The 25,169-nt window shown below is 42.8% G+C and overlaps 2 protein-coding genes across 2 annotated transcripts in view; one reads left to right on the top strand and one right to left on the bottom strand.

The window, feature by feature from the left end:
- The window catches only part of SERGEF (secretion regulating guanine nucleotide exchange factor), a 234,361-nt gene extending 215,972 nt beyond the window's left edge, over window positions 1-18,389 (bottom strand). Inside the window, 7 exon segments of the mRNA XM_049618186.1 lie at window positions 69-131; window positions 2,890-3,003; window positions 7,537-7,597; window positions 11,506-11,600; window positions 13,298-13,453; window positions 14,638-14,773; window positions 18,250-18,389. Of these exon segments, the coding sequence (XP_049474143.1) occupies window positions 69-131; window positions 2,890-3,003; window positions 7,537-7,597; window positions 11,506-11,600; window positions 13,298-13,453; window positions 14,638-14,773; window positions 18,250-18,309 (685 nt within the window). The 5' untranslated portion in view covers window positions 18,310-18,389.
- LOC125913211 (L-lactate dehydrogenase A chain) overlaps window positions 1-25,169 on the top strand; it is a 968,541-nt gene that overhangs the window by 695,384 nt on the left and 247,988 nt on the right. The window lies entirely within an intron of this gene.

The following is a 25,169-nucleotide window of genomic DNA, read 5'->3' as shown; positions in this document are numbered from 1 at the left end:
CCACCACGCGAGGCAGAAATGGTGCAGAACTCTGAATGGCATGTTAGACTAAAAGAGCTGGTACGAACCCGTCAACGAAGCTGAGTGATCTGAGCCAGCAAGAACACAGGTTGCTTTAGAATTCTCCAGGCCTACAAAAAAAAAAAAAAAAAAAAAAAAAAAATCTTTTGAAATCACATTCACAACAGAACAAACTGGGCAGAGAAGGAGCTCAGGCAGCACCACCAGGGCCCAGGAGAAACTTGCAGCCAGAGCAGGCTGGTCTAAGTTGGTGGCGCTGACCAAGAACACAAACGACATGGTGGGGAGACTAGTTACCTACCAAGGGATTGAACAAATAAGTAAGTGTACTGGAGATAAAGAAGCCAGATTTCTCACTGGCAGAGAGAAGAGGAAAGGCACAGACATAAAAAGGTGGAAGGCTAGAATCGACCATGAGATAGTGGATTGTCTTAGAGAAATCATTGTAAACCATCATAGCTCCTGGTAGAAGCAGACAAATAGACACGGGTGTACATATGTGTAAATATGTGTGTGCACATGTCTATCTCCTAGCTCTGTCCATCAGCAGGCCTAGAAGCAACAAGATCTCATACATTCAGCTGCCATCACATGCAGGCAAACCCAAAACTCCAAAGAACACACAGGCAGAACTAAGAATTTGAACCTGCTTTCCAAATCCAGCACTTTTTCTCCCTTAATTATACTGTCTTCACTGACAAGTTATAATCCCAACCAACTCTGCTAGAAACTGTGGTCACTGGGTCTAACATGCAGAGAAATACAGTCTATTCTGCAACTCTTTTCTGACACTTTTTACGTTTATTTATTTTTGAGAGAGAGACAGACAAAGCATGAACGGGGGAGGGGCAGAAAGAGAGGGAGACGCAGAATCCAAAGCAGGCTCCAGGCTCTGAGCTGTCAGCACAGAGCCTGGCACGGGCCTCAAACTCACGAGCCGTGAGATCATGACCTGAGCTGAAGTCGAATGCTTAACCAACTGAGCCACCCAAGGTGCCCCAGTCTTTTCTGACACTTCTGTTTAATCAACTAGTGTCTTAATAAAATGCCCTTCACACCTTCAAGTACCCTATAGAATGAGAAAGGGACAAAACAGGTGTTTCCAACACATTCATCAGAGAGGAAGCAAGAGGCCTTGTGGTCAGGCAAGGAAAGGACACCCAGGGCTGCAGCAGTGGCAAGTAAGTAAAGATGGAGGAATAAAAAGGGAAAGACTGAGGGCAGGAAGTTCACGATCTATTCTAATGTCTCATCATAAAACTCCCCCAATCAACTTGGAACGTAAGCTGTGCCCTAATCAGAACCCAAACAAGTCATTTAAATCAAATAAAAGCATTTCTGATTTCTTCCAGTTACAAGTCCTATGCTGAAAGAGAAAGTAGACACAGTTCCTACCCTGAAAAAGCTCAGTCTTTGGCATGTGGGAAAACATATAAACAATTCATAATAATGCAGTACACTGTGCTATCCAGGCATGTGAAGAAAATGCAATGGTGTCAGAAGAGGGAAGACTCTTCACTGAGAAAGCTGTATCTGAGCTATGCTTTGAAAAATGATCACAACAGAATAAAGATTACCAGAAGGAACAGGAAGGAAAAGACATTTCAGACAGGGTTAACAGCTTACCCATAGACACAGAGGAATGAGAAAGCAGGAAATGCCCAGGGAGCAGTGAATACCTAGATGAGGCAGGAAAAAATGTCTGGGAAGTATGAGTTTATTTTATGAATGCTTTCAAGGTCATGTGAGTTGGACTGCCTATCTAGCACCCAGTGCCCCCTTCTCCTTCTCTAAGAGTACCCTCCCCAACTCCACCACTGGGCTTCAGGGTGACCAATCTCACCACCAGCTGAACAGGAGAGACTCCAGGACTTAGGAAAATCAGAACGACCCCAACACCTTGTGCATCACTCCCACCATGGCTTTCCCTTCCCTTCTTTCCCCACTTCCTATCCCACCCTCAAAAATTCCTCCTTTGCTCTCACCTAGAGGAGAGTAGAGGTTTCCTGTGCAAGTTTTTCCTACAGCCAACACTCAGAAGACTGGGCCACAAAGTAAGAGAGCAAGAAAGGAAGAAGAGGAGATACAGACATGGTGCTATATACAGAGAAAGAGAGGGGCCCACAGTGAGAGCACAGAGCAGAGGGAGAGGTGAGCAGAGAGAGAAGCCGAAAGAGGCTGGGCCCCAGAGTGAAAAACAGGAGAGAAAGCCTACAGGCTAAATGACCAACACAGACACACCAACAGACCCATGGGCATAGTGCTCACTACCTACTCATGTGCCCATGTACAGAGATTTCCCTAGAGTAACACTCCTGGCCCCTCTCTCTACCTCCTCACTCACTCCTGCTCTCCTTTTGGGAAAGAGGAACTGGGTATGTGAGGCACAGTCCTTCTAGGTTCTCCCTTTGGGATGTGCCTACCTGCAGAGAGGGTGCCTCCTCATGTGCTCCCAGCCATGCAGTGAGCTTAGCGGGGCTGACACCATGCAGCTGCTACAGTGCCCGGTGAGTAAATCCAATCTGGGATTCAGAATCTAGAGGCTCACTATTGCTACACATTATCTCCAAACACCTAAGTCATGTCTTCCAACCTAACTATTAACAGTTCTAGTGCTACTATTCTGGTCTCCACTTAACTGACTCGCATCTATCTCTCAACGGGCTGCAAACTCTGGCATCGAGGAAGGGTACTTTTACTGGGTTTGCAAAAAGTCTAACAAGACTAACAGACCAGCCAACACAGAGACTTAAGACAGAGGAACTAAGAAACAGCAAAAGCAAAATTCCATTTACCCATTTCCTGCCTGTGTGTGTCACTATTTCTTGACAAAGAATAAATATAGGACTCAAGAAATAAGGGCCTTACCTGTCACTCTGCTTGGCTCCTTTGCTGTCAAAAACAATGGGAGAGTCTGCCCAGGGCATAACCGCCGTCCAGATGATGCCAAACCAGTTCCCCACTGGAACACAATGCCACTTGCTTCCCAATGGAACAGAGGAGGAAATGAAGAAAATGTTTAATGGGATTACTACCAGATTGCTTTTTGAGCCTTGCTGTCACGGGAGATTCTCAATTCATTCTCGTTAACATGCCTAGTAGGGACAGGCTCAGGGCTTCGAGGGGCCCTATGGCTTGGTTATCACCAAGCCAATCACAAGTCCAATCTTCAGGGCAATTTAAGACCATTCAAGAAAATTCCCACATACTAAAACTCCCTCCAAAAAATTCCAGGACATATGGCTCTTTCAGAGTCAAATTACTAGAACAACACCTTATTCATGACTAACCTGAAAGGACAACTCAAACTCCAGACCAAGCAGGAAAGAACCCTGATGATTATCAAGTCCATTCCTCACATTTAATAGGTGAGAAAATTGAGGTCTGGAAGAGAGGATGTGATCTGCCCAAGGTCATCCTTGGGAGCTAGTAGCAGAGAAAACACTAGGACTCAGCTCTCCTAACACCTAATGCAGTGTCTTTTCCACTACACCAAGATAAATTCAATGACTCCTAATTACCAAATAAATACATATTTATGACTGCAAGATAGCTTCTTAACAGTCACTACTCCAGTGGAATGGCCTTTTATTTCCCTATCCACTGAATCTAATTCATGTGCCCATGTTCTGAACCTCATACCAATGTGTAGATGACATTTTATATATTTAATCTACAGTCAGTCAGATGTGTGTAACTAGGATCCGTCACCCAACAGCACATTAAGGTTCCGCTCCTCTCAATGTATCCTGCAAACAGTCCTTTAGGCTGTAAACAGACAAGTCTGCTTTGTGAAACATAAGTGATGATGACTGAGCACAATGTGAGCAAAACACAATACTCAAATAATACAGGGGCACCTGGGTGGCTCAGTCAGTTAATCATCTGACTTTGGCTCAGGTCATGATCTCACAGTTCTTGGGTTTGAGCTCCACATCGGGCTCTGTGCTGACAGCTCAGAGCCTGGAGCCAGCTTTGCATTCTGGGTCTCCTTCTCTTTCTGCCCCTCCCCCACTCACACTCTGTCTCTCTCCTCAAAATAAATAAACATTAAAAAAAACACAATTTTTGAATACAAAATTTACCATCTCTTCCACAAATAAATTGCAAAAGGGTAAAAAAGGGAGCAAAATGAATCTTGAGATATCTGATATAGAATTAATAATCAGAATATATACAGAACTCTTAAAACTCAACAACAACAGGGGCACCTGGGTGGCTTAGTCCGTTAAGCGTCTGACTCTTGAGCTCAGCTCAGGTCTTGATCTCAGGTCATGAGTTCAAGCCCTGCATTGGGCTCCACACTGGGCATGAAGCCTACTTAAAAAAAAAAAAAAAAAAAAAAAAAAACAACAAAAAAAAACCCTCAACAACAAAAACCTGATTCCAAAAATGAGCAAAGGACTCGAATAGACATTTCTCCAAAGAAAATATACAAATGGTGAAATGCAGATATGAAAAGATGCTCAACATCACTAATTATAAGAGAAATGCAAAACAAAACCACCATGAGGTACCATTTCACATTCATTAGGATGACTACTATTTAAAAAAAAAAAACAACAAAGTAACAAATGTTGGCAAGGATGTGAAGTTATTTGGAACCCTTGTGTGCTACTGGCAGAAATTAAAACGGTATGGCCATTGTGGAAAAGGGTATGGCAGTTCCTCAAAAAAATGAAAATAGAATTACTATATGATCCAGCAATTCTACTTCTGGGTATATATCCTAAAGAACCAAAAGCAGGATCTCAACGTGATATTTGTACACCCACATTCATAGCAGGTGTATTCACAATAGCTAAAACATGGCAGCAACACAAGCGTCTGTCAACTGGTGAATGGATAAGCAAAATGTGACATATCCAAGTAATGGAATATTATTCAGCCTTAAAAAGGGAGAAAATTCTGACACATGCTACAAAATAGACAGACCTCGAGGACATTATGCTAAGTGAAATGAGCCACAAAAAGACAAATACTATACAATTCCACTTATGTGAGGTACCTGTATGAGTGGTCAAAATCACAGGGTCAGAAAGTAGAATGGTGGTTGCCAGGGGCTGGGGGAAAGGGGGGATAGAGAGTTACTGTTTAGTGGATATCATTTCAGTTTCATAAGATAAAAAAGTTCTGGAGATACACGGTGGTAACGGCTGCACAGTAACGTGAATGTACTTAACATCACTCAACCGTACATTTAAAATGGCTAAGACAGTAAATTGTGTTATGTATATTTTATCATAATAAAAAAATTAAGAGGAATAAATATATATTTTTTAAAAGAGATACCTGACATACATATCCACCAACTGCAGTGTAGAGACATAATTCAAACCCTGATTTAAACAAACTTAAAAAATATATATTTTTGAGACAGTCAAGAAAATGTAAACGCTGGATACTTGATCAAATTACAGATTTATTGTTAGTTTTCTTGTAGGTATGATGATGGTATTTTGTTAATGTTTTCGATAGAGTCCTTATCATTTAGAGATGCCTGCAGAAATATTTACAGATTAAATGGGAGAGGAGGACTTACAATTAAGTTAATCAAACGCATAATGGAAACCGTACTGCTTTGTACCTGGACAGAAATGTATACGTAAGACTAGCAATCACAGAAAGTTGGTAGGAAAGGGGGAATTAAACCATTAATAGGCCATTCTCCAGTCCCACTAATTTCTAAGAGGAGAAGCTGCTTATAAGATGTAATCACTACCATACAATTCAGCAATCACACTCCTGGGCATTTATCCAGAGAAATGAAAATTTATGTTTGCATAAAAACTTGCCCACAATGTTTATAGCTTTATACTTAATAGCCAGAACCTAGAAACAACCAGATGTCCCTCAATGGGTGAATGGTGAAAGAAACTGTGTTGTTGTGGACTAAGTTGTGCCCCCAAAAATTCATATGTTGAGGCCCTAATCTACAGTGTGACTGTATTTGGAGCAGTCCGTAAGAAGGTAATAAAAGTTAAATGGGTCATAAGAGTGAGGCCTTAATCTGACAGAACTGGTGTCTTTATGAAGAAGAAGAGACACCAGACGTCTCCCTCTCTGCATGAGCGCACAGAGGAAATGCCCTGTAAGGACATAGCAAGAAGGCAGCCATCTACAAGTCAGGAAGAGAGGCCTCACCAGAGACCAACCCTCATGGCATCTGGATCGCAGACTTGTAGCCTCTGTAACTGTGAGAAAATTCCTGTTGTTTAAGCCACCCAGTCTGTGGTATATCGTTATGGCAGCCTGAGATGACTAATTCAGTGGTACATCTATACCATAATATACTACTACTTAGCAATAAAAAGGAACAAATTATTGATACTCACAACTTGGATGACTCTCCAGGGAATCATGCTGAGCAAAAATAGCCAACCCTAAAGAATTATATATTGTATGATATCATTTATATAATGTTCTTGCCAGGAGCTAAGAAGGGGTGAGGGTAAGTAGAAAGTGGATGTATAATAGACGCATAAAAGTGTATAAAAGCCATATAAAAGGGTGTATAACAATGGGTATTATAAAAGGGCCACAGGCAGGATGGCTGTGGCAATGAACTGTTTGTGTCCTGACCGTATCAAGGCTGGCTGGGCTGTTGCACTACAGTTTCACAAAATGTTACCATTGGGAGAAACTGGGAAAATAGTGCATGAGATGTATTTTATTTCTTACAACTGCATGTAAATCTGCAAATATCTCAAAATAATAGGGTTAAGAAAAATTTTACTATATGAGCAACATTAAGCCCCAGACGACACCAGTACAGCGCTGCACCAGACTCTTCCTCCCCTCCTCCACCTTCCCCAGGCCACGACTGGATGCATCCACACTTGAGCCTCAGCTGCCACAGCCAGTTAGGGCTGCACTTCACCCCACGAGAGTGGGAGCAGAAAAATGGGCCTGGGGAAGAAACAAGGGCCACTGCTCTTCTGCAGATGACCACCTCTCTCCACTTGCCACCTTCAAACCTCACACACACTGTCAGCCCTACGTCCCTCACCACCCTCTCACAGTACAGGAGACAAGCTCATTTGAAGCTTTTAAACTAATAAACATTAAAATGCACTAGGCAAGCAGTGGAGTTCACAGCAAAGAATGTGGGCCTTGGAAACTACACCACCTCAGACTCTGTTCCCAGCTCTACCTTTTACTACCTTACCCCCTGTGTAACCTTAGACAAGCACTTCAGCCTCTTCGGACCTCAGTTTCCTCACATGTAAAAATGTAACTCACATCACTGCAGGGTTGTGAGGATTAAATAAGGTATTAATTAAATCAAGAGAACCTAGCATCATGCCTAGAACATAATAAAGAGCTAGAAAACTTCATTTCTTTCCACCCTACCTGCTAAAGATTTCCCACATGACTTTGGCCTTATGTCCTCTCCTTTTAATCAGAAATGCAGCACAGCAGGACATTCTGAATTACTCCTTAAAGTTTGTTTGCTGTAAAGCGCTGCTTCTCCTAGTGATGTCCCTATTTTGAAAATAAAAGCAAAATGATCACCTGTAGCAGCTAAAGCATGCCTCAGTCCAGCAGCAATGCAAACAACCTTCTCTTTCAGGAGCTGTGAAAACAAAGAAAAGGGCTGAGGTCTTAGAATCACCCATCTGCAAAATGCTTTGGAATTTATGCCCTGACACAATGCAGCACAGCCCTCATTACATGTCTGATTGGTTTAGAGTCCCCAACTCCCAACATTTCCATCCCTCCATACTTCTGTATGTATCCCTAAAAGGAAAAATCTCTTAAAAATAATATATCACAATGTGTCTCGGGGCCGCAAGGGACCTTCAAAGTCATCCAGTCCAGGAGTTGGCAAATGTTTCCAATAAAGACCACATAGTAAATACTTTAGACTTTGCAGGCCATATGGTTTATGTCATAGTACTCTACTCTGCCGTTGTAGCATACAAGCAGCCACAGACAATACATGAATGAATGGGCATGGCTACATTCCAATGAAGATTTATTTACCAAGGGTTCTAGCTGGACGACCTTTGATTTAGTCCAATCTCTATTCAATGCCAGATCCCTTCCACAACCCCCCACAAATCATCATCCAACCCCTGCCAAGCACCTACTTCCTCTGGCACAGCCTCACTACTTCCCCAGGTGCCTATTCCATCTTTGTGCAGTTCCATTTATCTCCTTAGGTGGAGCCAAACATCTGCCTACAGCTTTTCACAATGCTTTCCAAAGACATGAAGACCACTGTCATGTCCTCTCTGAGATATCTTGTGGTGACTTTAAAACTAAGTCTTCAAATTCTTTGAGACCCATCCCTTCAAGATGTGGAGCTGGAGTTTAATTCCCCTCTTGCTGAATGTGGTCTGGACTAAGCAACTTGCTTCTAGTGAAAAGAATAAAGAAGTGATGAGTGGCTTAGAGACTAGGTGATAAAAGGCACTGAGTCTTCCTGCTTGGCCTCACTCTCAAATCACTCCTGGAGGAAGCCAGATGCCATGTCTGAACAACCCCATAGAAAGGCACTGAACCTCATGAGTTGCAACCTCATGAGACCAGCTAAGCTGTGCCCAGATTTCTGAACCTCAGAAACTAAGATAGTAAATACCTGTTGTTTAAAGTTGCTAAATTTAGAGTAATTTATGCCACTGTAATAGATAACTAATACATATCTCTTCTTTTGGCCAAACATCCCCAATTCCATCAGTGATCCCCTGGTTTCAAATTCCATTCCCTTCTTGGTTTCTCTCCTCTAAATGTGCTCTGGTTACTCAATCTCCCTCTTTTAAAAGAGACTGTATAGGAGCACCTGTGTGGCTCAGTCAGTTAAGCGTCCAACTCTTGACTTTGGCTCAGGTCATGATCTCATGGTCATGAGATCGAGCCCCATGTCAGGCTCCATACTGGGCATGGAGCCTGCTTAAGACTCTCTCTCTCCCTGCCCCTCCCCTGGGCATGCATGCATGTGTGTGTGTGTGCATGTGCACGCTCCCTCTCTCTCTTTCTCTGTCAAAAAAAGGGGGGGGGGGGGGGGGGGGGGGGGGTTGTATATGCATCAACCATGACCCATGTGCAGCTTTACTACATGTGTTTATTTACAGATCCACATGGCCTTCCTAAACTTTAGGACTCTCGATGGCAGGATCTAAGTCTTATTCACCTTTATGCCCAGGACCTAAGCACTAAATCAACAGAATACAACATCCCATATGCAGTCTGATTAGCACAAAAAAGGACAGGACTCTGGCTTCCCTTCTTTTAGAGACTATATTTCTGTTAATACAACCCACAACCACATTAGCTTTGAGGAAGATCAATTCTTACTACTACTACAACTTGAACATATTGTCCTTTAAGTATTTTCTCTTTAAAACAACAACAACTAAAGGGCTTTACATGTAGATTCAATCTCTTCAATCGCTTCAACTCACCTCCATTCCTTCCTCTCCATCCCCACTGCCATGGCTTTAGTTTGGACCAGGATCACCGCTTGTCTGGATTATTAGTAAGAGTGTCCTGAATAATCTTCCTCTTCACTACCCCTTCAGGCCCGACCTAACACACTGTTCTTACCGTTTGCCATGCACCACCTCCCTGACTGTCCCCTCCCCAATAGAATTTCTACCACTTCCTTATATTCTTATATTTCTTATATTAATTATATATATATTACCCAATGTGATAGTATTTGCAAATGGGGTCTTCTGGAGGTTATTAATTAGGTCATGAGAATGGAGCCCTCATGAATGGGATAAATGCCCTTATAAGAAAGGCCCCAGAGGGCAACTCTGTCCAGCGAAATAAGTGTTTATGAACAAGGAACTGGGTCCTCACTAGACACCAAATCTGCCGATACCCCAATCTTGTACTTCTCAGCCTCCAGAAATGTGAAAAATAAATGTTTGTTGCTTAAGCCATTCAATCTATGGTATTTTTGTTACAGCAGCCCAAACACACTACAACACAGTGGAGATCATGACCTCAAATACTATCCCACAGACCAGCAATTGTAATTCAGCAACATGACAGGAGCTGACCAAGCTCTCTCCAGTGAAAACAGATCTCCCACTCTGAGTCAGAGTTCAAGAAAATTAGCTAGACGTGAGCAGCTTAGGTGGTGAACTCATTTTAGATCCCAGCATATTTCTTTCAAAATTCCATAGCCCTCTTGTGACTACTTATCATACAAATGTCACAAAAATGTGTACATTTTAAATATGATGCAGAGGAAAGGGCTCTGAACTAGGGCCAGGAGTCCTGTCTAGTCCTGTGCTGTCCACTATGAAGCCACTAGCTACATGCAGGTACTAAAGAGCCGAAACGTGAGTAGGTATGAACTGAGATCACTCACAGTACAACATGCACACCAGAGTTCAACTTAGTATAAAGTAGAGAATATAGGGGCGTCTGGGTGGCTCAGTTGGTTGAGCGTCCAACTCTTGATCTCAGCTCCGATCATGTTCTCACAGTTCATGGAATCAAGCCTGCATCAGGTTCCATGCGGATAGGACAGAGCATGCTTAAGATTCTCCCTCTCTTTCTGCCGCTCTCCCACTAGCATGTACACATACACACTCTCTCTCTCAAAATAAATAATCTTAAAAAAAATGGAGAACATAAAGTATCTCATTAGGAAATTTTTACATTAGTGACATATAAAATGAAATAATCCATTGAATACACTGGATTTATTAAAATTAATTTCACCTACACGCCACAATATGAATGAAACTTGAAACATCATATGAAATGAGAGAAGCCAGATACAAAAAGCCACATATTGTATGATTCCATTTATATGAAATGCCCAGAATAGCAAATCCACAGAGACAGATTAGTGGTTGCCAGGGGCTGGGGGAGGGCAGAATGGGAAGTAATTGCCATTGGGTACACAGTTTCTTTCTTGGTGATGAAAATGTTCTAAAATTAGATAATGCTGATGGCTGCACATCTCTGTGAATCTACTAAAAACCACTGAATTATACATTTTTAAAGGGTAAATTCTATGGCATGTAAATTACATCTCAATAAAGCTGTTATTTTAAAAAATTAATTCCATTTGTTTCTCTTTACTCTTTGAATAGTGCTACTAAAAATTTTAAGTTACGTATGTGACTCACACCATATTTTTACTGGGCGCTACTGGCCTATATACTATTTGCCAAGCTTAGGGTCTTTAGGTAAGTCGCTTCTATCAGGACCTGTTTCTAACATAGTTCCCATTATTACTAGTTTTAGTATTGTGAAATGTCATTAATATGCCTTTATGACATATATTACCTTCATTGTTTTATTTCACAAACATTCATAATGTGTATGAGGACTAACAGAGGTTTTTCACTAACAGCTTCCATCCCCCCAACCTAATCCTTCCCAGAAGAACCTAAGTTTTTCAACTTAAATTCTAAGTGGCCCATGGCTTTTCAGGGATCCAGCCAGTCTCTTAGTCTGGGGAGGGACACGCTTCAACAGTACGTGGGTCAGCTATATATGAGGTGCCATCCTTACCTCAATGGCCTGGGGAACCACACATCTTCGAGGGCCATGAGGAACTCCTAACTGGCCGAAGGAGTTGGATCCACATGACAGAACTTGACCATTTTCTGCAAAATTCAAATATTTAAATCATAACCTCAGAAGTAAGGTATCTTTGACCAGTGAGTAAATGTTGAAGGATGGGAGGAGCAAAGGGAATGAGAGGAGGAAGAGGGGCTTACACTTTAGCACATTCAAACCACAGTCCCTGCTTTTATTGTTCCTCTAGGAATAAAAACACTAGGCACTGGGCTAAGCATTTTACAGATTCTCTATCACACTACCTAATTAATGGCAGCTTATCTGTTATAGAACATTAGCCTGGGGCTGGGATGGGATACTGATGCCCCACGCCCCACTTTTCATGTTTCCATGTGACATAATTTTCATTATTTTAACACTCCAGGCCTCTCTCCCTGCCCCTTCGTATGCTCCCTGCTTTCCAGGAGAAAAGGGGTAACTTAACCAACTGATAAGTTTGGGAGAAGGAACAGCATGTGTGGCTTGGCACCTTCCTCTCAGGTACTCTAGACTGATGCACAGTAAGTGTTTCCCCTACAGAGATAACCTACTGTTTGCAGAATAACTCTGGATCAGAGGAGCATTAGCAGAAGCACTTGGCCTGACCATTAACCCTGTTCTCCAACATAGCCTTTGTCAGTGAAAAGCCAACAGTGTGATCTCCAGCTATCTGACTGCTCTCCACCTTTCTCACAATTGGTTCCAAAAGTGAGCAGGAAATAGAGTGTTATTCACAGACTCCCTACAACCCCAACATGGTCCACAAAAAGCACTTCAGAAATGATGGCTACTATTCAGGGTTATTAGTACCAAATTCAGCACCTATTACAGAATCCCTCTGCAAAAGAGAGATGCTGATGCCTGAGCAGGGTTTTGAAGAAAGGATATGAGTCATCAGAAAAAGGGACTGTTCCAGAGAGAGAACAACATTCTGCTCGGTATTTCTAGAAAGAAAAGTATGGAGAATGTGGAGAATAAAAGACAAGGCAACAACAGGGATAGGTAGGGAACAGTAATTGAAGCTATGTGTGGAAGTTTGGGATCTGAGCTGTGCACATAAGAATCCACAAGGGTGGGGTGGGGAGGATTTGGTCAGAAAATGCCCTTGCCAGATGACTGTGTCAAAGAGGGAGTCTAGTCAGAAACTATACATGGTCTTCTCCATCCAGAATGGCAAGCTAGACAGGGCAAAACTACTTCCAGGGAGAAGTCAGCTGACAAAAAGTAACTATTGCTAGCTGCTCCCAAGAGCATTATCCTATTACCCTTTGGCCATATTCCTCTACACCCTATTCTGCTATCCGGCTTTGCAGAGAGCAAAGAGTTGTGCCCAACCATTTTTTTTTTTTTTTTAAATCCTTCAGTGGGGAAAAGCTGCCATCACTGTTGTGTGACCGCTGATTTCCTCCTGCTTCCCCACCACATTTCCCCATGAGTAACCCTTCACTGGTACTAATGGCCAGCTAGCCCAGGCACACAGCTATCATGAATTTCTGGGACAGGAAGTAGCCACCAAAGGTGATCTAGTCTCTTCCCTAGTCTCTAGTAAAAGTTTTCCAGCCCAAAATTTTGCTGTTTAAAGTCTCCTTGCCAAAGGCACCCACAACTTTCCTCAACAACCAAAGAGAAATTTGTATGTGTGTTTACACATAAAGAGACTTTCACTTAATCAGTATCACCACCAGCGAGTTCTTCTCACCCAATGCCTTTGTGGTGATAAAGATTTACCCATGAGTGAACTCACCTGTGAGAATAATGGTAAAATCCCAGCCGCAGGCCACCTGTTGGACAGGACAGCCAAGGAGGGATCTGCAGGTGGTAAAATACAGAACATCTTCTGTGTGACCAAGCCCCAATTGCCCATCTTTGTTCAGGCCACAAACAAAAAGGCCTCCTTCATCTGCAGAAAGCAAAAGCTTTGGTGATGGTGTGCACGGGGGAAATTACAACTGTCAAAGTGAGTAAAAGGATTTTACTAATTAGCTGCAGTCACAAACCCAATAAATTTTTTCCCACCCGCGTTAATAAGCCATGTACGTTAATGTGCACTGGCCCAAATGGCATAGGGTGAAGGGGCTCAAGTCTAGCATCTATATGAAAACTCCAAGTCCTAGAGCAGTGGCCAATCACCAAATAGAGCATCTACTATAATAAGAAAAGCCAACATTTATTTAGAACTTATAATATGCCAGGTATTCTTGTAAGAGCTTTATCTGTGGGGCCCATTTATCCTTTAGGCAGAATGCCTAGGGCCCACGATACTTTCAGAGGCCCACAAAAATGTTTTAATCTTATATTCTTCTAAAATAAAAAATAAATAAATGCAATAATAATGAATATACAATGTTAAATCTAGCCTGGATTATACTAATCTTTATATCAAAGCTGTCGTAAAATATAGTTCTTAATATTTCTTTATGGAAGAAGGGGTCCACAAAGGCAAGAGTGCCAAGGACCCATGAAAGTCATAATGCAGCCCTGTAGTTCACTGATTCGCTTCATTCATCATTATTATCCCCATGTAACAGAGGGGAAAGTGGCACAGAGAAATTAATTTGCCCAAGGCCACATAGCTAATAACAGAACCAGGATTTGAACCCAGGCAGTTGATTCCAGAACTCATGTTCTTAATCAGGATTCAATACAGCATCCTTTCCAATATCATGGCACCTGGAGTACTCATTAAGTACTATCATAGGTACTATGAAGGAAATTAAAGAAAATACAAAGTTCTTGCTCTCAAGGAATATTCACTCTAACTGCAAAGACTTCTAACTCTAACATGTGAAAGTTAAATGGCAATATATTGTATGAAATGTGGTATATGTTGCAACTCCGCCATTAATTTGTCTTGTAACCTTAAGCAACTGGTTTTCCTCTCCAAGCCTCATTTGTATAAATGGGGGTGGAGAGCCTAGATCTCTGAAGGGCTTTCAGCTCTGACAATCTAGAATTCTCTACCGGTAACTTGGCTTTTTCACAAAAATGTTTTCCTCTGCAAAATACAAAAGGATGAAAGATGGCAATACAATACGCTAGGGAGAAATGTCTAAATAAGAAATATCTACTCCAGAAGGATGTTACCTGTGACAATAGCAGAGTGGCCCCCTCCTCCTGTGATCCTCCTGACACATTCAGGTTTACAGAAGTCATTCAGTTGCTGGGGCAAAAGCACATCTTCCTTGTGGCCAAGGCCAAGTTGCCCGTAGCTATTTGCACCCTAGGGATAAATAAGGCAAGGATGAAAGAGTACAGGAAACACAACTGTCAATGTGCATTTACCTGTCCCTATCTTTCTCATCCTGACATACCTCCCAGAGCCTCTAACAGATGAGATTTCATAAGCTCATTCTTAAGAGGTTGCTATATGCAACCCATACTTAGACAGTGGCCCCATACCCAGAACACGACGATTTCCACATGAGAGGAGCTCTTAGCATCCACTATTTATCCAAAGATATTCCTCGCCTTCTCCTTCTAATGCCCCAGCCCACATGTGTTGCCTCTGGGAGACAGCATGGGAGTTCCTTGTGATAAAAGCCAATTCTCTAGGGAGGCTAAGAAAAGAAATAAGGAAAGGAAATAGCAGCCAAGTGGGTGGGAAATGCACTGGACTTGTCCCTTCTCATGCCCTCGCTGAGAAAACTGGCAAGGACTTCTTTAATCAAAGTTAGCTGAGGGCTTTGTGCCCTCAAGCAGGTCACCTCACTGTTATTTCATTGTACAGTGAAAGAGGTTGGCAATGATCTCTAAGGGCCTTTCCAAGTACGATATTTTGAGACTCTAAGATTCACATGGTGAGATTCCTGTAAGGGAACAGATTTCCCCTTGGTGGGCAATATGTCTATCTTTGTTATTATGAAAAAACAGTCCAGAATCCCTAATCCAAAACTCTTGCTGCCAGATGTATTTCAGATTCAGGATTTTATAGACTTAAAAAAAATAATACTGTATACAAATCATATATACTGCTGCAAGGTCCAGGAGCAGCACCCCATAAGCAAAATAGTATTATTTCTGCAGTAAAAGGTACAAATACATTAACTGCGCATAGACTATAAATAGCATTATGTCAGGTCAGTTTCAGTTTTGGAGGTTTTTGTTTTGTTTTGTTTTGTTTTTTGTATTCAAACTTGAAGATAAAGAATTATAGACCTGCAGAAAAATCTTTAGATTTCAGAAGTCCTCATAATTCCTTATAATTACTCCTGGCTGGTTCTTCCTAGAGATAAGTAGTAAAACCTTCCAAATGTATTTGTTTTCTAAGATATTTTAATGAGGAAAAATAATTTAAAATAACTACCCAAAATACATACATACATACAAACTCCTGCCCCTCATGGTCTATTTCATAGCCATCCTGGGCTGCAAGGACTCCAAGCTGAAAAAGCAAGCTATGGAAGGGCACAGGTCCAAGAGGCCCTCAGGGGCAGTATTAGCTGCCAATTACTGACTGCTTCCTCAATACTTAGTATTCACCCTTAATTCTCACAATAACAGAGGAGACAGACATTTATGGCTCTCATTTTACAGATGAAGAAACTAAGTCTCAAGAGAGGTTAAGTTGCATAGTTGCATAGCTGGGAAGGCAAGAAGTCAGATATGCCCTCCTCCTTTCACTAAGCTATACCACGTCCCTAAGGATTTTTGGTGAAATTCAGCCCAGAGCTTACCTGGCAAGACACTAACTGTATGACTGTATCTACAATAGCACCCCATCACTTTATTCCCTTTTTATGCTTTTTCTTCATAGAACTCCCTGACATTACATTTGCTTAGTTGTTTACTATCTACCTCCCCTACTGCAAAGTAAACTCAATGAGGGCAAGAACTTTGTTTTGTTCACTGCCATTTTCCCTGAAAATGCATCTGAAACTATGCTGCCCCAGAGAAAGTGTATATATATTTTAGAATGAATATAGTGAATGAATATATGATCTGATGAGGCCCTACCTAGGAAAGATCAAATGAAAGATGTGCATGCTGTGGAGTACATATGCACAGGATGTCTCCATCAGGCCGGAGATCTCTGTGGCTGCCCCATTACCAGGACTACAAGCTGTTGAACAGAAAGTGAGAGAGACACATGCACTTGGGGCTCAAATTATGGCACTCAATTTCTGAAACACAGCAAGAGGCCCAAAATCCAGGATAAAGCAAAACAAAGAAAAATTCAATACAACATGTTAGCCGTACTTGCTTCCCTTCCTTACAAACACTCCAGACATACTACACACACACACACACACACACACACACACACACACACAAACCCCAAGGAGGTAAATTTCCCCTTGTTAGGGGAATTGTGTTCCCCTAAAATTAATTTGCTGAAGCCCTAGACTCCAGTACCTCAGAAGGTGACTGTATCTGGGGATAGGGCCTTTTAAAAGATAATTAAGGTTAAACGAGGTCATAAAGGTATGGCTCTAATCCAATATAGGAAGGAGACACAGGGATGCTCTCAAACACAGAAAAAGCCACATGAGGACACAGCAAGAAGGCGGCCATCTGCAAGCCAAAGAAGGAGGCCTCAGAAGAAAGTAAACTTGCCAGACACCTTGCTCTTGGACTTCTGGCCTCCAGAACTACAAGAAAATAAAATCCATTTTTTAAGACGTCTCAGTCTCTGGTATTTTTCTATGACAGCCCTAGCAAACTAACACACCCCTCCACACATATAATGCAGCGGGAAGGCCATCAGGCCTCCAAGCAGTAGACAAGGCCCTATCTGACACCCAGACCCCAGTCTCCCGCCTGGGAAAAGCCAGCACCAGCACCCACCGCAGGCACACATTCAACCCCAACTCCACCCCCGGCTCAAGTGCCACCCCAAAGACAGTACTCAGCCAGCCAGCCAACCTCAGGCCCCACGATCTCCCTTCTGCCGGTATATGCAGGCTTACACTCAACAAGTGCTGCCTGGTGCTGATCATTACCTTTTTTTGACTAGTCAAATACATGGTAGTTTTAACAGTAATCTAGGTGTTATCCCGCTCCCTCAACGCCAGAGCTGGGTCTTTCAGTTTTGTGTTTTTCCCCCAAAGACCAGCACATAGGCATACAAAAGGGTCTCATTCATTCATCCGTCCAAATATCTGCTAGGCACCGTGAACAAGACAGGCACAATACATCCCCCTCGTGACGCTTCTAGCGAAAGAGACTGACATTAAGCAGACACCCACGCCCCCAACACAGGCAAGATCCGGTCACAGACGAATATCAGCAAATGTGCACGGCCAAATACTGCAGGCCTCGCAGCAAACGGTGCTCTCGCCAGGCTGGGGCGGGGCTGGGAAGGGGCCAGCATCCTCCGGGCAACGAGAGGGTGAGGAGCACAGGTGGCCTTACAATGGCTCCGGGACGGGGCGATACCTCCACGCGGTCTCTCCAGGCGCTAGCCCGGCCTGAGGGCGCTGGCGGAACCACACGCTCTGCCCAGGAGGCAGATGCTTCCCCCGGCGCCGCAGCCCCTCGGGTTCGGACCCCACCAGCCAGCAGGCCCCTAAGTCACCCGTGAGGACCCCTGCCTCCCGACCCTCTCCTCCTCAGGCCCCAGCCCAGGGTCCTCCAGCCCAGAGCCCGGCCGGGACCTCAGCCACCAAGCCCACGACAGCCCACACGGAGGCCTCCAGCTCCCATCCCTTCAGCGCCCCTCAGTCCCAGCGGCCCCGGCCCGGGGGCGGAGTCACGTACCCAGGCGAAGAGCACGGCCGCCTCCGGGGCGGCCTCGGAGGCTCTTGGCTCGCGCTCCATGTGGGGACGCTATGCCGGCGCTTCCGGGAGGGGTCGGAGGTGGAGCCCGCCAGGGGAGGGATTAGTAACTGGGGTGTGGGGTTGACGGGGGAGGGGTCTGTGGTTGGGAGGAGCCGATGAGGGGGCGGAGTCTGAGGCGAAGGCGGGGCCATAGCTGGGAAGAGGAATGAGGTGGGGGCGGGGCTGGCCCGAGGGAGGGGGTCTATAGTGGGCGCTGGGCCGGCGCTGGGGAAGGGTCTGCAGAGGGAGAGGGACTGGCGCGGGGGTGGGGCCGTCGCTGGGGCGTGGTCTGTTGTGGGGGCGGGGCCGGAGCGGAGAAGGGCCCGCGGGAGCCCCTTAATTGCTCTGGAGTCGCCTCCCAGTCGCTCCGCCCGGGCGCGCTCTGAGTGAGTCAGCCTCCCGCCTCCAGCCTTGCAGTGCCTCTCTACTTCTCTCTCCCTTCCCTTGCACTCTATTTTTAGTAATATACGAGTGCACTACGCTCCTTCACGTTTTTATTTCTTTGGAGTCCCAAGATAGCCTGGAAGGACAGACAGGGCAGGGATTGTATCACCTTTTGACCGGGAAGAAATTGAGCCTGGGAGGGGTGGAAAGGGTCCCCTCCAGTGTCTTAGCGGAGCTGCCTTTGGATCTGCTTTGGTGTGTGTTTGCAAAATCTGAGAAAGCTCTTTGATAAACGAGTGTGTAGGAACTTAGACCTCGGGACACTGAACTGAGGAGGCTGGTTCTCATGGATTCCTGCCAGGGCAGCCTTCTAACCCTCAGCGCGCAGAGCACGGTCCTGCCCTGATTCCGATCATCAATACTGGATAATATTCACCCAACAAAGGTTTTCATATAAAATGGCTTTTATCAGATACCCTTCTACACTACTAGTGGGAGCTAAACAAGTACAATTTTTCCGAAGGAAAATGGGGTAATGCATATTAGGAATATGAATGTAAACTACCCAGTAAATTCCACATCTGTTAATTTATCACAAGAAAATAATCAGAGCCTTGCACTAAGTCTTAGAATGCAAGTTATTTGTTAGGGAGTTGTACATAATAGGAAAGAACTTATTACCTGAAAGTCCAAAATTAAATTGTTTAAATTATGGCATAGCCATACAGTGAGTGGAATACTAGGTTGCCATTTAAAAAAATATGTTTTGGAAAATATTAAATAAGGGAAGCGTTCATGATATGTCATAAAAGTATTATAGCAATATACTATAACAATTCTACACACACACAAACACATAGACTCAGGGTGGTGGATTACAGCTGAATTTTATTTTCTTTGCTGTACTTTTTTTGTACATAACCTGCATTTTCCAAGACATACATAATCTTGTGGGTACAAATGGGGTCACATTAAAGATAATTCGGGGCACCTGGGTGGCTCAGTCGGTTAAGCCTCCAACTTCAGGTCATGATCTCACAGTTGGTGGGTTCAATCCCTATGTCTGGCTCTGTGCTAACAGCTCAGAGCCTGGAGCCTGCTTCAGATCCTGTGTCTCCCTCTCTCTACCCCTCCCCTGCTTGCTCCCTGTCTCTGTCTCTGTCTCTGTCTCTCTCTCAAAAATAAACATTAAAAAAAATTTTAAAGATGATAATCCATATTCACTAGTTCTTGACCTCCTCTGCTGACATAAGCCTCCAGTTCTCACCACCCTTTATGCCTGGGAGCCCTGGAATGTATGTATCTCCAGGGAGCTCTGAACACACCTTTCTTGTTCTTTCACACCAACCACTCCTTAGCATTTCTGCCTGTAAGTCCACTTGAGGGCAGCACCTCACTTTTTCCTCTCCCAGACTGAGGCATCTTGAGAACATCCATGACCATGCTGAGAAAAATACAAATTTGTGAGAGAGATGTCTAGAAACCAGCATATGACTTCCAATCTATAAAGAGGTTGGAGAGGCAGAGAGAATTCTGATAGGATATAGGGGGACTGTTGTCAATGTGCTTTGAGCTCCGCCCATCTCATGTCTCAGGAAAGGGTGCTTCCGCAGAACCACTTAGAGAGCTTGGTATGTATCCCTCCAGTCTGAAGCCTGGGCAGTCTGTAGATTTGTGCTGAGAAATCCGGTGGCTTGTGGCCAGATAACTACTCTGATAGTTGAGCGAAGAGAGATTGATACTTCGGACAGGTCTTTCATACCCAGAGTATCTCCCAAGCAAGTATTTCCCACTCTGGAGCAGTTTGGCCAGGGGGTGGTTTTAGACCCTGTCCAGAGGAATTTCTGGAAGGGTGAAGGGACACCCCAATAGAGTTAACCACTAGATTCCTAGAGAGTGAGGGAGATGAATACAACAGCCCAGTCAGAGAGGTAGATTGACCCACATCCAGAGATTCCTAAGAAATAAGAAGGTGGGAAGGTCTTCCAAAACACCCACAGAGAATGAGTCAGCATTAAGTACTTATCAAGTACAGAAAGCACTGATGCCAACTCACGACAGTATCAAACCAAACAGAACTTTCTATTCATTGCCTCTCCTCCCCACCACCATTCCCAAACCCTGGAGGAGCCAGAGGCATCCTAGTGAGTGGGCACAGAGGAACAAGAAAGAGAGAAATTAGAAGCCAAGGACTGAAAATGATAAGAAAATTCGAGGCCAGGACCTGAGATTTCAGCTGAAGGGGCAAGTAGAGCTATCCACAGAGTCAGTTTTGATAGAGAGAGGATCTGGAAGGATACAATTTCACCCCTTGAATGTACATGCATCTATATTTCAGTTACCTTACAGTTATATTATTATATCTTTTAATACAATTTCTTGGAAGTGTTGAGATGTTGTCACTATTTCAACTACATACATGTCACTGAGTATCTCTTCCCACTAGCAGCCTGGTTGAGTTGCAGTTCCTGAATGGGGCCAAACTATTTGATGATATCAATTTCAAATGCCTTTTTTCCCCTTAAGAGGAAAGTATAAAGTACTTTGGGACCACCTAGACTATATCTATGTACCATGCAAATTAAGAAATGTTTTCCTTTAGATTATCTTCTTTTATAGATGAGAAAAACTGAGGCTCAAAGAAGTTAGATAATTTACTCCCAGGTTAGATTTCCATATTTTTTTTAACGTTTAATTTTGAGAGAGGGAGAGAGAGAGAGAGAGACAGAGTGCAACCAGGGGAGGTGCAGAGAGAGAGGGAGACACAGAATCCATAGCAAGCTGCAGGATCTGAGCTGTCACCACAGAGTCCAATGCGGGGCTCGAACTCACAAAGAGTGAGATCATGACCTGAGCCGAAGTCGGACCGACTGAGCCACCCAGGCACCCCAGATTTCCATTTTTGATACAGGCGAATTAGTTAGCTGCAGATCAAGCCTCTCGCAAGAACAACTAGAAAAGCTGGGGGATAGTATTTTAAAAATCTATTTTAAGTCATTGGAAAATTATCAAAGCAGCCAGAACTTGAAGGGCCAAGATCTGGAAGCTGAGAGTTTATATTTGGCACTGCTTTTCCACTTGAAGTGTTTGCTAATTAGCAAGTAGTGACTTGGAGGCTAAGAAACTGGGCTGAAAGCTGCAGCTGAGAAGCTGAGAAGCTGAACAGTACTTTCAGCAATCTTATAGGGGTGAGGAGAATGACAGGAGGAGGGGACAAAAGTAGGCATCCAGGGTCCTCAAAGAGAAGCCCTCATACACACCCATAGCTTTCCTTTGGGATCCCTAAAGCACTGCACCCTGAGAGAAGAGTGAACCGGAAATAGACCAGCCCTCACAAAGACTGAAGTTCAGCTTCAAATTAGCTTAATCCCTAATTGGACTAAGAAGATCTTGCATGCCATTATATACTGCCTGTTAGAAGCAAAAGAATTCCTTCTGGAAGAAGATAAAGTCATCCAGAAGCTATGGGAGATCCTGGATCAGGACAGTGAGTGTATTAATGATTCTTTACATCTGGATAACAAGTTTCTTTTTACAATGTCCTTTTACAACATAATTCCTCCAATAACTCAATGAAGTAGATTTAGCTAATGATACAGATGAGGAACATGAGATTGAGACTTTATCAAAAATTCCAAAAGTAGTTACTAAGTTCCAAGTGTGTTGGGTTTCCCTTATATCTCATATTCACAAGCTTTTCAAGAATATAGGAATGTTATAAATTTCTTAAAAATTGCTAATATATATTGAAATCTGTTTTTAACATGTTTGACAAAAAAAGGCTACATTAAGAACATGAATTTTGTGTCCATTTATTATTATCTGCTTGAATAACAAACTTGCAAATCATAAATGTATATTACATAGTACAATAAACACTAGACTGAAATGGACCACAGCATCTTTATACATTTCCTAGAAATTACTATATGGACTCTATTATGTGTGCCTCTAAAGAACTCCAGGATTTTTTCCTTTTTCAGTTTTGAAGCCAACTTACAAAGTAAGTATAATTGTGTACATTCTGGTGTGTCATTACAATATATAACTCCAAATTACAACATAGGCAGATTAAGAAATATAGGTATTCTGACAACCAGCTAGATTTTAGAGCTTTCTTCAAAAAGTCAGAAAGATACCACCTACATCTTTAAGTATTAAGTCACTGATTAAGAATTATAAACCAGGGGCGCCTGGGTGGTTCAGTCGGTTAAGCGGTTGACTTCGGCTCAGGTCATGATCTTGCAGTCCGTGAGTTTGAGCCCCGTGTCGGGCTCTGTGCTGACAGCTCAGAACCTGGAGCCTGTTTCAGATTCTGTGTCTCCCTCTCTCTCTGCCCCTCCCCTGTTCATGCTCTGTCTCTCCCTGTCTCAAAAATAAATAAAACATTAAAAAAAATTTTTTTAAAAAAAGAAGCCCTAGCCTTCTGAGATAATTAAAAAAAAAAAAAAAAAAGAATTATAAACCAAACTTTCGACTCAATTCTATTCTCATATTGGAGTAAATATTAACATATTCTTAGATGCCTTAAAGACATATATTTAAAATATTTATTTAAAAGTCTAAGACTCTCAGGACTCCTGATGTACCAAGTAAGTATCACAAGTCCAGAAGTTAGAAGAACTAAAATCAATCATTAAATATTTCCATTATTCTGAAGTTATAAGTAATATTGATTGTGCTCTAACACTGATTTTAGTGTGCTTTATGCAAAGTGGTTTTAAATACCACAATCTTAAAATTCAAAAACTATGATTCTTTATACCATGATCAAAGTTATATGAAAATAACCAAATATGATATGCATAACTTGCTATTAATTGTTATCTATCATGGTTTTCTTACAGATTTCCTTGCAACCAAATTCACTAACTATAAACTAGCTAATCAATATTTTAAATGATTTTAGATTAGCTGACTTAGATCTATTACTATCAAAGGTATATTAAGTTATACTTAACTAAAATTATAGGTAATGTAAAAATCTGAAATAGCATGAATTACTCTTCCCAGTTCTATTTCCTTGTATGACCTAAAATAAAAGAAATTTTTTTAAGTTTCTATAATTTCTTTTGTGGCCTTAAAATAAATGAAAAGATCTAGTGGTCTGTTGAGATACAATGTGTTAAATGGTATACCATTTGACTATTAATGTGAAAAAAAGTAAAGACAGTTTTTTAAGTACCTGATTAAGAATGAGTAATTGACTAAAAATATGACCCATAATATATCATTAACAGAAATGACATCACTGGGAGAGGAACCTGGTGGGGTGTAATATTCAGGTGATCCTGAGGTTTTTATTCATGGGTTCTTTTTTTTTTAACCTACTGAGTGTGAGATACTTGGCAGGTCTACCGTGTTGTATAAACCCGTTTCATTCTACGCGGATGGTACCACAAGAAGTTGTACAACATTGGCCTGATTTATGGGACATCTAGATGGAAAATATCTAGCAGGCAGATGGACTTAAGAGGCAAAAATTCAACAAAGATCTCAAGGTTAGAATTGCAAACACGGGAGTCATACAAAATAATAATTGAAGTCATGGATGTGGATAACATTTCCCATAAAGAGATGGCAGAAAGAGAAGACCAAAGACAGAAGAAACTTGAGGAGGGAGTGGGGAAGAGAAAAGGAGCAAATTAAACAGACACAGCATGTATTGAGGAGTCCAGCTTCACCTGCTTGTATCAGGCCCCCTCCCTGTACTACACAGCAGACACCACATAAAAACCAGTCCTTGCACCCTTGCATTATTAGTGTCAGACCTAAAATGGTCTTCTTGACCTTTCTCACATCCCATTTCCTCAGCCGTTTCCCCACCCTCCACCCTTATGCCTTGACTCCCTATTTACAGTCTCACCTTAAACCTTGCAAATGAAGTGCCCAGCATCAGTTTTCCAACATTAACTTTGTGCTTCTCTCACCTGTCTCAGTTTGAACTCTCCATTTGACAATATCATCTTCTGCTAACCTAAGGGCAAATCCCATCATGATACGCTACACGTCTGAGTATAGGGCCTTGCAAATGCCCGGCCTCCAAGTTCCCCGTTGGACCCATGAGTAGAACAGATAATCTGAAACAAAATCAGCATGGGGCATCTGGGTGGCTCAGTCAGCGTCTGGCTTTGGCTCAGGTCATGATATCATGGTTCATGGGTTTGAGCCCCGCAGTGGGTTCTGTGCTGACAGCTCAGAGCCTGGAGCCTGCTTCAGATTCTGTGTCTCCGTCTCTCTCTGCCCCTCCCCTGCTCATGCCCTGTTTCTCGTCTCAAAAATAAAATAAACGTTTAAAAAAAGTTTTAAAACAAAACCAGCATCATGCAGTGCCTTAGAAAACAAAGGGTCTCACTCAAGGAAGATGGTCACGTGGGAAGGGGCTCCCTAGTGCCCACCAAATAAAGTCCCAAATTCATAACCTGGTCTTGAGGATGATGCCCTAATCAACCTTTCCAGATTTAGCTACTCCTATT

Source organism: Panthera uncia, chromosome D1, assembly GCF_023721935.1.
Source record: "Panthera uncia isolate 11264 chromosome D1, Puncia_PCG_1.0, whole genome shotgun sequence".
In the NCBI taxonomy this organism is placed as follows: domain Eukaryota; kingdom Metazoa; phylum Chordata; class Mammalia; order Carnivora; family Felidae; genus Panthera; species Panthera uncia.
This window is presented reverse-complemented; position numbering and strand designations above follow the sequence as displayed.